This window comes from Lutra lutra, chromosome 13 (genome assembly GCF_902655055.1).
Source record: "Lutra lutra chromosome 13, mLutLut1.2, whole genome shotgun sequence".
Lineage (NCBI taxonomy): Eukaryota > Metazoa > Chordata > Mammalia > Carnivora > Mustelidae > Lutra > Lutra lutra.
This window is the reverse complement of record NC_062290.1, coordinates 4,422,318-4,437,204: the sequence shown is the minus strand read 5'-3', so window position 1 is coordinate 4,437,204 and position 14,887 is coordinate 4,422,318. Positions and strand designations below refer to the sequence as shown.

Sequence of the window (14,887 nt, the reverse complement as noted above, 5' to 3'; positions counted from 1 at the left end):
CACCCTGGTCCTGGTGGCTGGGAGCACAGGTGACCTCTGCATTTGGCACCCCTCGCTGAGGCACCACCAGTGGGACATCCAGGAGACTCTGGGGCGTCGGCCTGCCTGCCTAGCCCCTGCATACCTGGGTGTGGTGGCTGGGGGGGTGGATTCCCATGTGTCCTTGACCAGGACACCAGGAGCATGGGAGTGGCAGGCCTGGGGAGGGGCAGGTCTGTGCTTGAGGAGTGCTGAGGATGGCCTGTGGTGGACTTGGTGTCCTCAGGGAGGGGAGGCCCTGGGGAGCAGGCCCAGCGGGGCCTGCAGCTGTCAGCCCCTCAGAAGCTTGAGATGCCCTCTCCCAGGCTTCCTTGGGGAATGCACGGTCGAGGCAGGCTGCTGGGTATGCTGAGCTGCTCCCTGACCCTCCATCTCTTCATCTGCCCAGTGGGGGTGAGGGCAGCTTGCAGGGGCCCTGGGGCCAGGCCTGGGGTGTCCAGATCAGAGGCAAGGCCGGCGGAGCTGGAAGCTTACTGAGACCCAGTAGGGTTATTTCTGCCTTGTCATCATGGAAACCCCAAACAGGCCAGGAAGAGCGCCACCGTCCAGCCTCCTCAGTCTCACCATCATTGGCTGTGCTTCGTAGGTTAGTCTTCTTCCCAGACGCTCAGTCTTGCTTGAATACCCAAGTGCAGGCTGGAGGGTGGAAGGGACCTTGGCTGCCACCCCACAGGGCTCTGTCTGCTGCCACTCGGTACACAGTAGGTGCTGTCCACGTGTGTCCTTGAGCCAGAGCCTAGCAGGAGGAGGCGTTCAGGCCTTGTGGGTTTTACAGAACTAGGAATTGTGCTCCAGGGAGGCCAGCTCTGAAGCCATCTAGGGAACAGACACGGGAGGGGGCGCTTGGGGAAGTCTGCACATGGTGCCCTCCCCTCGGGGAGGAAAGTAGCCCAGCACAGGGATGTGGCCGCCTAGCATCATCGTGATCACAGAGAATTGGGACGCAGGGAAGAGGAAGCGGAGCTCCCACGCTTGCCTCCTGAAGGCGGCCCTTCTCATTCATCCTTTGGTCTGCACGTGGGAGTTTTGTTAAATCCCAGCCTGGCCCAGCCTGGTGCTTTTCACCAGCCCGGCCCGGCTCCCCGCTCCCCACTTCCCGCTCCCCGTGGTCTGCCACCGGCTTCTCCATCCCTCTGGCTAGTTCTTAGGCTATAAATAGCCACGCAGTGAAGAATTGCTTGCGGCCACACACCAGGCATCGAGGTTTTGGACGACTTCCCTGACTTCCCTGCCCGGGGGTGGGTGGGTGGGTGGGTGTGTGTGTGTGTGTGTGTGTGTGTGTGTGTGTGTGTCCCTGCTGAGTGCTTCGGCCTTCCGGGCACGTGGGGCTCTTGTAACGACGTCTTTGCAGCCTCCCAAGCCACGGTTCGAAAGCAGTAGAGGAAATGGGTTTTTGTGGAGGAGAGCACCGGTGCTGTCACGGGCGGCCTGCTATGCCCAGGTCCTGTGTGTGCACCGACCTCCACACCCCTATAGTCGGGTGCTCAGAGGCGCGGGGATCTGTGGATTGTGGCATTTTTGGGGAGGCACAGCTCAGCTGTGCCTGACCCAGGGAACAAAACCAGCTTCGGCCTGTGTAGCTTTGGGTGGGCACTGCCTCTCTGGTTAGGGGAGTGTGGTGGGAGCTCTGGGGCTGCCACTGCCCAGGGCCCGATGCAGGACGCCTCCCCTGGGCTTCTTCTTGGATCCAGGATGCATGCCGCATACCGCAATGACGGTGACCCCAGAACAGGAGGCTGTGAGCACAGCGCAGCCTCAGGTAGGAAGCCGATGGCCTGTGGGTACAGGTCACATGCAGCCTGAGCCCCAGCCCCAACCTGGGGAGTCTCGGGTGCCCACGGCACAGGGGGCCTACCTGTGTCCACATGGACAAAGGACATTCAAGGACGCCAATGAGTGAGGCTGGCACTTTTCTCAGTGCCAGTGCAGGGAGGGGGCTGTGCCATGTCGGGGGAGTGGGGCCCTGACCTGCGAGTCGGATGGGCAGGCCCTGTGGGGCGTGGCTGACTGGCTCTCAGGGAGTGGATTCCCACCTTTCCTCCTTAATAAGCACCACCACTGCTAGGCTTTGATTCCACTGCCTGTGGATCTGGGGATGGCCATGGGGTGTGTGAGAGGCTCAGGGGTGAGCAAGGTGGGCTGGGGCTGGGGAGGCCAGGGCCATAGGCTGCTAGGGCCTGTGCTGGGGACTGGGAGTGCTGGGCACGGTGGGGCATCTGCTGTGGTTGGCCCGTGAGCAAACCCTGCTTTGTGCAGAGCTGCCCTGTGGATGGTGAGTGGGAGGGTGAGCTTCGGGAGCTCACCCCACTGTGTGTGCCCAAACCCTGGGTCCCCGCAAGTCTCCCAGCCCGGAGCATGTGCACTCTGCTCTGAGACGGGTTGGCTGTCCGCTACGGCACCACCACGGTCCCAGGATCACATGGCTCGGGTCTCAAGGCCACAGCCTCCTCTTGGGCAGGGCCAGAGGGCTCTGGGATGCCGAGGGGGGGATGGAGGCACTTATCCATCGTTGGCTCATTCGCTTCCTTGCTCTTCTGCTTGCTCTGCTTGGCGGTGGCACTGCCCAGGCCCTGGAGCAGCTACGAGATGGAGGGATTTCATTCCCTTTCTTCCTGGACTGCTCTGGGTTTTGGCAAAGGCAGCCCAGGAAATGAGGAGGTTAGCCATAGGTAGCACAGTGATCCCATTGGTGTTGGTGGGGTCGCAGTGTGAGACGGTGCCCCCCAGCAGGGCTGTGTCCAGAGAGGTTGTCCCTACCCTCATCAGTCTGCTGGACAGAGGCCTGCTTATCCCTGGCTGTGCCACTTCAGCCAGGCCCTCCTAACTCTGACCCCCAAGACTCAGCACTCAGGCCCCCATAGTAGCCTGTAGCCAAGGAACTGGAAGCAGCGGGAGCAGTTGGCTGCGGCTGCGGCCAACCTGCTGGTGGTGAGCCGCTCTGCTCTCTGTGAACTGGACAGCATCAGGGTGGAGACTTGAGGGCAGAGGTCTTGCCCAAGGATACCTTTCTGGGCCTGGCCAGGGCTGTTGGTAAATGTTTGCCTGAAGTGGCATCTCCCTACCTGCCAGGGTGTGAGTGTCAAGGAGGGACTTCCTGACCTCTGCTCAGGGTGTCAGACCTCCAGTTTTTACAACTGGCAGTCAGGGTTGTTCCCACCTGTTGGAGGCGGGAGCAGAGAGTCCCCTGGGGTGCCAGGTGTGGCACCCAGGTGACTGGGGACGTGGCTTGACCATTACCTGGGGAGTGAGCCCACCGCAGGAGGGGAGCCCACTGAGCACTGGCTCCCTGTTGGATTTGGAATTCCATTTTGATTTTGGGAGGGACACGTGTTATCTTCCCAAAGGTCATCAGAGCGATGGGATGGTTGTGCTTCTTTGTGGCCATACCCAGGACACCTGGGCTGTAGGGTAGATGGACAAGGGGGGGCAGGATGGAGGATGGTGTACAGTAGGATGGTGGCCAAAAGCTTATTTCACTTGCCATTTTATTTTACTTGATGTCACTGGGAATTTGTAAGTTTTGGTCATTATTTCACTGCATCCTTGTGTATGTACACAGTGGGACATGGAGCAGCTGAGGTGTGGCATGACGAATCCATCCTGTAGCTGGACGTACCATTATTAGGGCTGTGAATTTGCCTTCAGGAAGTTTGTCGTGCATTTCCCTGTAAGTTTTATTGGTTCCGCCAGAGATAATGATACATCCTTGACATCTCCCACACCCTGGGCATGTAAGGGTCTTAGAACACTCAACTCGGTCTACCCACCCCTGCCTCCTGCCTGCCTTTTGTAATGTTGCTTCTAAGATTTCCTTTATGTGTTTGATTTTTATTTATTTATTCGTTCATTTATTTATTTTTTTTTTAAAGATTTTATTTATTTGAGAGAGAGAGAGTGAGACAGCATGAGAGGGGAGGTCAGAGGGAGAAACAGACTCCTCATGGAGCTGAGAGCCTGATGTGGGACTCGATCCCAGGACTCCAGGATCATGACCTGAGCCGAAGGCAGTTGCTTAACCAACTGAGCCACCCAGGCGCCCCTGATTTTTATTTTTATTTTGCTGTAATACACCTAGTGTGGTTTGTTTTTTTGTATTTAATTTGCTCGTGGCTTATAGCACTGCTTGAATGTATGTCTGGAGGTCTTGCTTCAATTTTGGAAAACTTTGGAGTATTGTTTTATGCATGTTGCTTCTGTCTCATCTTTATGCTCTCTTCTCCTGGAATCCTGTTTACCTGTAGGTTGGAACTCTTCGCTGTGTTCTATGAGCTTTCTATCCTCTTTCCTGTATTTTCCACATGTTTGTGCTTCCATGTTCCAGTCTACCTATGTTCTATGGTCTTATCTTCCAGTTTGCTGATCCCATCTTCAGCTGTGTCTTTTTTTTTTTTTTTTTAAAGATTTTATTTATTTATTTGACAGAGAGAGATCACAAGTAGACGGAGAGGCAGGCAGAGAGAGAGAGAGAGGGAAGCAGGCTCCCTGCTGAGCAGAGAGCCCGATGCGGGACTCGATCCCAGGACCCTGAGATCATGACCTGAGCCGAAGGCAGTGGCTTAACCCACTGAGCCACCCAGGCGCCCTCAGCTGTGTCTTTTTGCTGCTAAGCTTATATATTGGGTTCCCTATTTAATTTCTTAGTTCTAGATTTCTTTTGGTTCTTATTTCATGGATTTTAGTTCTGGTGAATTTTGGTTATCTATCTTCCTTCTTTACCAAATTTTAATTTTTTATGGTTTTATATGTTATAATTCCAGTTAACATACAGCGTTATATTAATTTCAGGTGTACAATATAGTGATTCAGTGCTTCCATACAACACCCATTGCTCATCACAGCAAGTGCCATCCTTCATCCCCATCACCTGTTTTCCCCACCTCCCACCCAACTCCCGTCTGGTACCAGCAGTCTGTTCTCTATAATTAAGAGTCTGTTTCATGATTTCTCTCTCTCTCTCTCAGCTATCTGTCTTCCTGACTCCACTAGTCACAGAAGTGTTAATGTCTGTCTGATACCTACAATATTTGGACCCTTTGGGGGTTTGTTGCTATTGTTTTTTTTTTCCCCTGTTGATTTTCTGTCATTTGGTCTCAGCTCCTAGTTGGCCTGGCCATTTTTGACTGGTGTATTTAAAGCTTATGGAGATATTTGAAATTGTGTGCGATTTTGTTTTCCTCTAGAGAAGATTTACTTTTGTTCCCAGTGGATACTGCAGTAAATAGGGGTAGGTCATGTTAATCCTGTCTGGAATTGAGCACAGCCTTCATGAGCAGTGCTCTTTTCTGTTTTATCCATTCCCCTAACTTCTGAGCCTCTGGAGAAAGTAGACTGAAAGCTGGAGTCTTGCCTGTCAGACTTCGGATGCTCTGCCCCATGGCTTGGCTCCTGGTCTGTAGCCTGGTGCGTACAGGAGGGCAGTGCCGTCCTCTAGGGTTGGAATGTGAGCTACGTGTGTAATGCGTGCAGTAATGGGCACATTGAATATGTAAAAGGAGCAGGTGGAATTATCTTAATAATGTTTTTCTTTTGTTCAGTACATCCAAAATACTTTTTTTCATGGAAAATATGAGAATATTAATGAGGTTTAAATAATTATAAAAAAATGACTATGTCTTACCTGGTGTACAGGTATTATGCTTAGATGACCTCTGTGTTTCGATGAGCTGCTTGTCAAGCCCTCACAGCCATATATGGCTTATGGCTATTGTCCTGGGCTGAATGTGGGGACTCCTGTCTCTCCATTGGAGTCACACCCAGAGCTGGCGACTCATTTCAGGTGTGTGTGCAGTGAGCACCTACTGTCTTGTCTTGATTCTGGCACTAATGCTCTTGCTGTCAACTTGGGAGGAACCAAGGAGTCTGTGCACAACTGTGGGGCCTTTCCTCACCCCAGACTTCCCTCAGCCTCTGTGGATCACACGCACTGGGTCTGTCTGGCAGGGTGCCCCCCACCCCCTGCCCCGCCCCCTGGGGCACTGCCCAGCCTGGAGGGACACCCCCACCCCCTGCCCCGCCCCCCTGGGGCACTGCCCAGCCTGGAGGGACGCTGTAGATGTTCAGGCTTGGGAGCATGTCCACTGAGCAGACACTGGCCTGAGGCCGTTGGTGTCTGAAGCCCCTGCTTCCTGGCCTCTGGGGCCATCTTAGGTCTGCTGGAGGAATCACCCAGGCTAGAAAGAGGAGTGAGGTCCTACCCGCTTCTTTCTAGGGGAGGGCTTTAGAGGGTGTGGCCAGACGCTGCCTTCTGCACTAGGAGGTGTCAGGCCCCCCACCCATGCTGTGGGTTCCTGGGGTTAGAGGTGTGCTGTGCAGAGGGTCTGCTTTCTGGGGAGGGGCCACAACTTTCAGCAGGTTGTTGCAATGACCTTACGCTTCATTGCTACTCTGGTGTCCCGCAGCCCTTGGACCCTCTGCAGGCGGATGGGCTCTGGCCCATCCGGCCTTGAGGTGGAGCAGTATCAAGTGTCCTGCCTCCCCACCCCCATCCCCACAGGTATGTCCTTGGTGGGGGTGTTCATCTCGGCTGATTGTGACCATGGTGTGTCCACATCTGTCATGAGGTGTCCCTGCGGGGAAGCAGCCCAGGGTGGGGCTGGCCCTTCCTGAAAACCAGACATGCAATGTGGTCAGTGCAGGTCCTGGCTGCTGCTGGGCCTCAGGTTACCTCTAAGGCTGACTGTCCCCTTGGGCAGAGGGAGGGGCTGCCTGACGGTGGGCAGGGGTGGACCACTCAGGGCCAGTCCGGCCCAGGGGAGAAGTCACACTAGGCCCCAGTGAGGATCTGGGGTGGGGCCACTGTGGGCAGGGTGACACAGCCCACGGTGTGTCCGTGGAACTGGTGTAGGCTGTCCTAGGGCTGCCAGCTGGCCTGGCAGGACTGCCCTTTGACGTGGCTATAAGTGGCTCCCCGCCCCCTCTGCCCACCGACCTGAGCCCGAGGCCATGGCCTCCATCTTGCCAGTTAGGGTTCCCCCCTGCTGATGGCTGGTGACGGGGCAGGGCTCTCTTGGCTTGTAGGAGGTTCAGTTCCCCCTGCTGTCTGTCCGTGCGGTCAGCTGGGCACCGCGTCCTGTATGGTAACTCAGTCCAGAAGCGTGGCCCTCAGAGCCCACGACCATGGGAAACGAAGAACCCGAAACTCGGGGCTGCATCATTTTAGGGAGGCGATGTGAGGGCAGGTCATCAGGAAGACTCTCGGGAGCACTGTGGTACCTCGGATCTGTGGGGGTGGGAGCGTCAACCCACGCCTCCGCTGAAGGCACTTTTATCCACGTGTTTGCAAAAGGGCCATGGACCTGTTTCAGAATGTTCCCAAAATGCTGGCAGGGATGGCCTTTGTGTTCCCTAAAACTTGTGGGGACAGTTTGGGTCTCTGCCCGCTCTGAGGGCACCCCCGTTTTCCTAGCCCCTGGGGAGTAGGGAGCACCTGGCCAACTGGTGGCACTGCCCATCGGGGAGGGACGGGGGCCCTTATCCGAGCTGCATAAGGACGCATCCTCAGTGCTTGGGGTCCTCTAGAGAGGTGACCCGGCTGAGGAACCCCTCCCGCTGTGTCTGTGTGTCCGCCCGCCGGGGCGGGGGCGGGGGTGTTCTTGTTAACAGCGATGCCTTTATTATAATCAGGAACTGGGAGAAACCTACAGACTTCATTGTTTAGGCTGAGGTCGAGGAGGGTTCTTGTGTTTAGAAAAGTGAGTTTATTTTTAAAACCTCTGCCAGCATGAGAAGGAGCAGGTCACAGCGGGAAGAGTGTGTGCGGTGGGGGGTGGAGCTCAGCTCCGGGAGGGTCAGGACGGCCCCACCGATCTGCGCTCCCCACCTGCGCTCCCCACCGGGCAGGGCCCAGCGTCTGCCTGTGGTCCCCGCGGTCTGGGTGGCCTCTGACCCTGCGCCGGCGGAAACCACAGCGGCCTGCGTGGCTGCGACTATCTACTCACCTGAGTTTCCCCTGGCCTTGGGGACCTGTCCCTTCACCCTGGTTTTCAGACAGTGACTGTATGTACATGCCCCCCCCCCCCCCGCCACCAGTCCTTCCTGCGCACCCATAGCCTCAGTGACCATCTGGTGACTGAGTGAGGCATATGCCGGTGCCCTCTCCATGCGGTCACCACCCCAGGGACGCCCCAGACCTCACACCACCTCCCTGCCTCTGCTGGGGAACACAGCAGCCCAGACGCGGAGCCTGCCACATGGCCTCCAGGTGTGGGAGAGGCCCTCACACAGCGGGGCTAGGGATTACAGAGACCCTCCTGGGTCAGCATCCCTGGAGCCCCGTGCTGGGCCAGTGCCCTAACATGGGGCAGCTCTCAACAGCGGCCCTGGAGGCTTTCTTTCGTTTTGATTTATAACCAGATGGGCTGGAGAGAGGGCACATGCCAGTTAGTGGCCCCAGGACTCTGGCTTTGCTGATTCTGGGCACCGTCTTCTGGCCGCCCACGTCCCCTCTCTGTCCTGTGTGTGGATCCCGCCTTCACCTTCACCTGCCTGAGTGCGGGGTCACCGGGCAGCTCTGCTCCTCATAGGCCTGGTTGGGCTTTGCCTGGCTGAGGAGAGGACTGCAGAAGCCCCTGAGGCCGGGGACTTCCCCTGTTGCCTCTGTGTGGGCAGAGCTGCTGACCCCTGGGCTGTGTGGGAGAGGCTGGTCAGACCCGGGCTGTGACTGCCTGGCTCCCTGCCCTGCTCAGAGGTGGCCATCCCTGACCAGCGTGGCCCTTGTCCTGCAGGAGAGGAGACAGCATCTCCCCAGAAGGTTTCTCTGTTAGCTGACTGGCTCCCACTACTCTGGGACACCTGGTGGGTGGGAAGCTGGTGTGAGCGACCTCTCCTCTGTGTCTAGTGGGGGGAACTGGACCCCACCCGTGCAGGAACAGCCTGACGCCCGCAAGACTGGGGGCTTCCCTCCTGCCCTGGTCCATGAACTCGAGGCCTCCTAGCGTTTCGGTTAGGACTTGATCCCACAAACAGTGGCTCTCCCGCCGTGGAGTTGCTGGTCTGATGGGGCTGACCGGCCCTCAGCACACAGTGACCAGGACCGGGGCCAGCTCTGTGAGGGGCACCGGGCAGCACTCTGAGGACATGCCAGCTGACCTTTTAAATTATCAAGTAGTGTGTCACGCAGTTAAAAATAGCTAGGTGGCTTAGGATATAAATGCGGCCTGTTCTCTGCTGCCTCCCACGTCCAGGCCCAGCCCCCAGTCCGGTCGCCAGAGGCACCAACCTGGAAGTCCGACCACATTCCCGCTGAGTCTTTGGCATCCGAGGGCTGCCCTCCTCTCCCTCTCGGGGCTTGGGGCTTGTTGGTTACGTCGTTTAGAACACAGACTTCTTCTCTGAAAGTCCAGTGAAGTCTTTCCCTTCTGCTGAGGGATGCAGAAACTGCACATGAAGCGTTCTGAGTTGGTGGGGCTGAGGGAGGGGGAGTGCCCCGTGCCCTCCCCTCTCCTCTCCCCCACGAGGCTGGGCCCTGCCGATAGCTTTGCCCAGGCCCCCTTCCCCTGGGTTGTGCTGGAATTTGAGGGCATGCTTGCGGTGAGGGCTGGACTGGGGTGCCCAGAGAAAGCCTTGGTTGTCATGTGGGAGAGAATGGGCCGTGTGGTTCCATGTCGTGTGGCTGGTGTGGAAGTCACAGCAGGTGGGCATTTGGAGGACGCGCTCCCAGCGCCTGTACCTCTGCCCCAGGGGTGAGCCTCCTCAGCCCCAGCCGCCTGCCCGCTCTGCTTTTCCTGGGGTTCGGTGCTGTTCTGGGCCATGCTGCTCTGAACCCCTGTGCCGTCCTGCAGGGGTTCCGGGAGGCCAGAGGTTGGACCTGGAGCAGGGGTGGACCCCACTGGCGCTCCCTTGCACGTCCAGCGGCCGTGTGTCCGAGGCCCTGGCCGCTCCCGGCCACCCAGTGTGTGGAACCAGCCTCCTCTTACTTCGACCTGCCGGTGGGTGTCAGAAAACACTCCGGGCTGGAACTGGCATTTTCCTAGTGACTGAGGATGGCCAGCACCTTGTCACCCGCTTGTTGGGCGTGTCTTCATCTGACTTGTTCACGCCTCTTTTTTTTAAAATAGGATTGTAGGAGTTCTGTGTTCTGGATGGAGTCCCTTGTCAGATACATTATTGAGAATAGTTTTTCCAGTCTGTGGCTTGACTCTTCTTAAATAAACCATAATTTTTGCTGAGTGGAGCATGTTTCCATGTCGGTGACTGGATTAAATGTTGGTGTTTTTGTACCTAGTGTTTCTCTTGATTATAGACCTGACTTTAAAACTGGAGCCTTGGGGCGCCTGGGTGGCTCAGTGGGTTAAGCCGCTGCCTTCGGCTCAGGTCATGATCTCGGGGTCCTGGGATCGAGTCCCGCATCGGGCTCTCTGCTCAGCGGGGAGCCTGCTTCCCTTCCTCTCTCTCTCTGCCTGCCTCTCTGCCTACTTGTGATCTCTCTCTCTCTAATAAATAAATAAAAATCTTTAAAAACCTTTAAAAAAAAAACTGGAGCCTTAATTTGCAAGAGCACTTTCTTGATTGTTCTTTTTTTTTTTTTTTTAAAGATTTTATTTAATTTTTTGACAGACTGTGAGAGAGGAAACACAAGCAGGGGGAGTGGGAGAGGGAGAAGCAGGCTTCTCGCTGAGCAGGGAGCCCGATGTGGGGCTCGATCCCAGGACCCTAGGATCATGACCTGAGCCGAAGGCAGAGGCTTAATGACCGAACCACCCAGGTGCCCCTTTGATTGTTCCTTTTTAAGTAGAATCCTGCTCTTAGCTAATGTGTGTCAGCCTCCTCCATCCCCGTGAGCACATGAACTAGATTTTTTTGAAGTTGCCTCTGGCCCCGAATTCTGTGTTTTCCTGGGGTCAGCTGTGCTATGGTTCTCCTGGTATCTCCTTGCTCTGCCAGGCCCCTCTTGTGCAGCAAGAGGCTGATAAGGGTTTGTGGGGGCAGGGCTGGTGCAGGGCGCAGGTGAGGGGAGACGGCCACCCTGGAGCCCGCAGAGGTGTGGTTCCCTGTGGGACGAGGTTGGAAACCACAGAGCTCATGGGTTTGTTCTGAGTACTGTGTGGTAAGAGCCCACTGGAGGGTATCTGGAAGGACCACTCCAGGCTGCTGGCTGCGGCCGGACGGGCAGGGCTGGGTGGTGGCAGATGGGGGCGGGGGAGCGCTGGCAATGGGAGTCAAACGTGGTGAGGGTGTTGGTGGTCTTCCTCGGGGGCTGTGGCTGGAGCCCCACGCGGGTGGTACTGCGCAGGGACTCCCAGCACCCAGGTGGTGGTGTTGCTGTGTACCGAGTGAACTTACGGTCAGGCTTGGCTGCAGACCCGGGAGGCGTGTCTGCCGTGCCCTGGGACACTGCCAGGCCTGGGAGGGACCCTGGTCTGTCATCGGGTCCCCTGGTTTTCTGGTTCGCATCTGCTCTGGTCGTAAACATGTCCTCGAAGTTGCGTGTGAGTTGGAATTGGACTGATGTCTCTCTTGTGGCAGCATCAGAGTGGGTGTGGAGGACGCGAGGCCGTGGAGATGTTTTCTGGGAGGGGGCGTGTGCGTGCTGCCGTGTGGGTTTTCGAGCTGTCTCTGGCTGCCAGAGATCTTTCTGCTGAGGTCCTGGTGCAGGGGCTCATGCGGGGTCGAGGGTGGGAGGCCGTGGCAGAGTGACTGCTGGATGCCTGGTCCCCTCCCTCCGCCGCGTCCTCACCTGCAGAGCCGCAGGGTGGGCTGGTGGGCTCCCGCCCGGGCCCTCCCACTATGAGGAGAGCGTCCACAGCGGCGGCGGCTGACCCTTGGCCCATGTGTCTCTTCAGGACCGGAAGCTCACCAAGCTGGAGAGGCAGCGGTTCAAAGAGGAGGCTGAGATGCTCAAGGGCCTGCAGCACCCCAACATTGTGCGCTTCTATGACTTCTGGGAGTCCAGCGCCAGGGGGAAGAGGTGCATCGTGCTGGTGACTGAGCTGATGACCTCGGGGACGCTGAAGACGTGAGCACGCCCCCACCCGCTGGCCGGACCCCGGGGACGCGGGGCTTTCCGTCGGGCCAGGGCCGGTCTCAGGAGTGCCCTCGGCCCCCCCCACCCCCCGCAGGTATCTGAAGCGGTTCAAGGTGATGAAGCCCAAGGTGCTCCGCAGCTGGTGCCGGCAGATCCTGAAGGGGCTGCTGTTCCTGCACACCAGGACGCCCCCCATCATCCACCGGGACCTCAAGTGCGACAACATCTTTATCACGGGGCCCACCGGCTCCGTGAAGATCGGCGACTTGGGCCTGGCCACGCTCAAGAGGGCGTCCTTCGCCAAGAGTGTGATCGGTAAGCCGTGGCCCGGGCACTGCCTGGGGGTCCCTGGCTGTGTGGGTCTGGGGCTGAGGCCGCTGGGGTCTGCAGGCCGCGGACACTCGGTGGGAAGGAGGCCTTGATGACAGAGGGACTCAGGATTGGTGTCCAGTGAGGTGGAATGGGCAAGGAGTCTGTTGCCCCGGGCCCTGAGGCTCCCCTGCGGGGAGTCCCTGGGGGTTGTGGGGCCCAGAGTCAGCTTGGGGCCCTGGGGCCAGGGATTTGGTGTGGGTGCCGGTTTGCTAGGCTTGTCTTTCTGTGTTTCTTGTCCTCCTCTGAGAAGCCCCGGTGGCCTTGGTGGGTGTGGCCCTGTTCACAGCTGCTGCACTGTGGTCCCTGTACATGGTGGGCGCTGGCTGGGGGCACTCCAGGGCCTTGCAGAGGGAGTGCTTGGAAGAGCTTCCGGGTGGCCCTTACTGGGGTTTGAAACGTCTGGGGAGCGCCAGCGTGCTGTAGGGCCAGACTGCTCTGGGGCTCCAGAAATCCTGATGGGATGGGCTGGGGTCTGGTGGGACCTGGAGAGGCTCCCCTGTCCTTTGAAGCCCTATGTGGGAACACAGCAGGACAAGAGGGTGATCTCAGGGTTTTGCAAGCTCCTGGTTTTAATGCACATTTGGGGACAGAACTTGGCCTATTTGTGGCAGATGGAACCACTGGGAATCTGGAAACTTCTCTGGCGGGGTTAGTGGATTTGGAATAAGACATCTGGGGCAGGGTGGCCGCTGGGGTGCCCTGTGGACAGGGCCTTCTGGCAGCTCTGGGAAGTTGAGTGCTGGGGTGGGGGCCAACCTAGGCCTTGGTTTGTCTCCCAGTGAGGTGGGTGGGGCTCCTGGCTGGAGGAAGCACACCTCTGAGCAGCCGGCAGTTCCTCAGCAGGATCTGTAGGTCTGACTTTGGGGTAGGGTGCCTGGGGAAGCTCCCTGGGGCTTCTCTGGCTGGTGGAAGTCCGTCTTGGAACTGGGGTATCAGGGTATCGGACACATGCTGGGTGGTCTGATGGGGTGATGTGGCATTTCTAGTAGGTGCATTGGCCCCAAGCCCAGCACAGGGGCCCAGCTCTGGGGTGGGGGGCCCAGAAGCTCCAAACGCGCAGAGAAGGGGAGGCAATTAGCACGTCTCCCCAGGCCCTGGGCAGCGAAGGGCCAGCCACTGAGTGGGGGGCTTTTGGTCGGGTGGGAGGGTCTCCCAAGCCTGTAAATCAGGCTCCCCGCTCTGTGGGACAATTGTTGCCAAGGACCTGCTTTTGGGTGCAGCTCTCGGGGGGGGGGGTTGTTGTGCCCGTGTTTGGGTTTGTACTAAAGATGTGGCCCATGTTGGACGTTGGGCAGTGGTGTCCGAGGACATCTCTCCCTGCTCTGGGGAGGCCCTGTGGCACCAGGCCTGAGGGCTCGTGTTGGCCGATGGGAAGGGAGGTACGGATTGAGTGTGAAGGTGTCATCGTCATAAGCACTATGGCCCCAGCCCCTTGATGGCGTGTGCACACACAACCGTGGGTTACCTGCCCCCTGTGGGGTTGGTTCCGGAGAGCCGTCCGCCTCCGATGGTGTCACTACGCTCTCCCTGTGTCTGCTGGCCAGGTCCTAGGCTGGTGCTGCCTGCAGGTGTTTGTGGCCATGGTGGTGGGAGCACTGGGAATGTGGGGCTAGGGGACCAGGGAGGTACCCTGGGCACATGTGTATGGCTGTGTGAACACACGCATGTTCTTTTTAACACTCAGATTTAAGTGGCCACAGAGTGAGGAGAGAGAAAAAAGGGTGTGTCTGTGGCCCAAGCACATGTGAGCATCCCCACCCCGCTCAGAGCTGGCCCCTCCCCTTCACCCCCACCTCCCTTGCTCCCTCTGAAAGGCAGGCTGTGTGGGACCGTGGGGCGGCTCAGCCGGCTTCTCTCGGTGGGTGCACACAGCCAAGTGCAAAACATTGTCAGCACAGTCATGTGGTTCAGAACCCCCAAAAGATGGAACTAGTCCCAGTGCAAGGTCCCTTGGACTCCTGCTCTCTCCCCACACTGTTCCCATTATTTCTGACTTGGAATCTCCTAGGATTCTTCTTCTTTTTTTAAGATTTTATTTATTTATTTGAGAGAGAGAGAGAGCGAGCGCATGAGTGGGGGAGGAGCCTCAGAGGGAGAAGCAGACTCCCTGCTGAGTAGGGAGCCCGATATGGGACTCAGTCCCAGGACCCTGAGATCATGACCTGAGCCGAAGGCAGATGCTTGACTGACTGAGCCAGAATCTCCTAGAATTCTTTATACACATATCAAGATCCCTGATTTTGCCATTTCTTCCTCAAAATGTTGACTTGTTTCATTAAACATATAATAGGCGTTAAATTGAAATCATGGGGGCATGAGAAAAAGATGCAGCGTTGTGCGACCTTTCTGTGTCCCAGAGAGCCGGGAACACGGCTGATGACCCACACGTGCTTGTGGACGCGGTCTGTGCTGTTCTGTGGCTGCCTTTTAAAGAAACGGGAACCTTTTGAAAGCGTTGAAGTGGAGGAAACCGAGAAGGCGGAGACGTTCTGACGTTCCCCTCTGCTTTGTGTT

The 14,887-nt window shown here is 57.5% G+C and overlaps 2 protein-coding genes across 13 annotated transcripts in view; both read left to right on the top strand.

Annotated features, from left to right (window-relative positions):
* Positions 1 to 14,887, top strand: part of PTPDC1 (protein tyrosine phosphatase domain containing 1) — a 643,782-nt gene that overhangs the window by 40,998 nt on the left and 587,897 nt on the right. The window lies entirely within an intron of this gene.
* The window catches only part of WNK2 (WNK lysine deficient protein kinase 2), a 119,137-nt gene that overhangs the window by 20,338 nt on the left and 83,912 nt on the right, over positions 1 to 14,887 (top strand). For all 12 annotated transcript variants that reach the window (XM_047700736.1, XM_047700726.1, XM_047700734.1 and 9 more), the window contains exons 3-4: positions 11,820 to 11,992; positions 12,096 to 12,316. In XM_047700736.1, the coding sequence (XP_047556692.1) occupies positions 11,820 to 11,992; positions 12,096 to 12,316 (394 nt within the window). The remainder of the gene's footprint in view (positions 1 to 11,819; positions 11,993 to 12,095; positions 12,317 to 14,887) is intronic.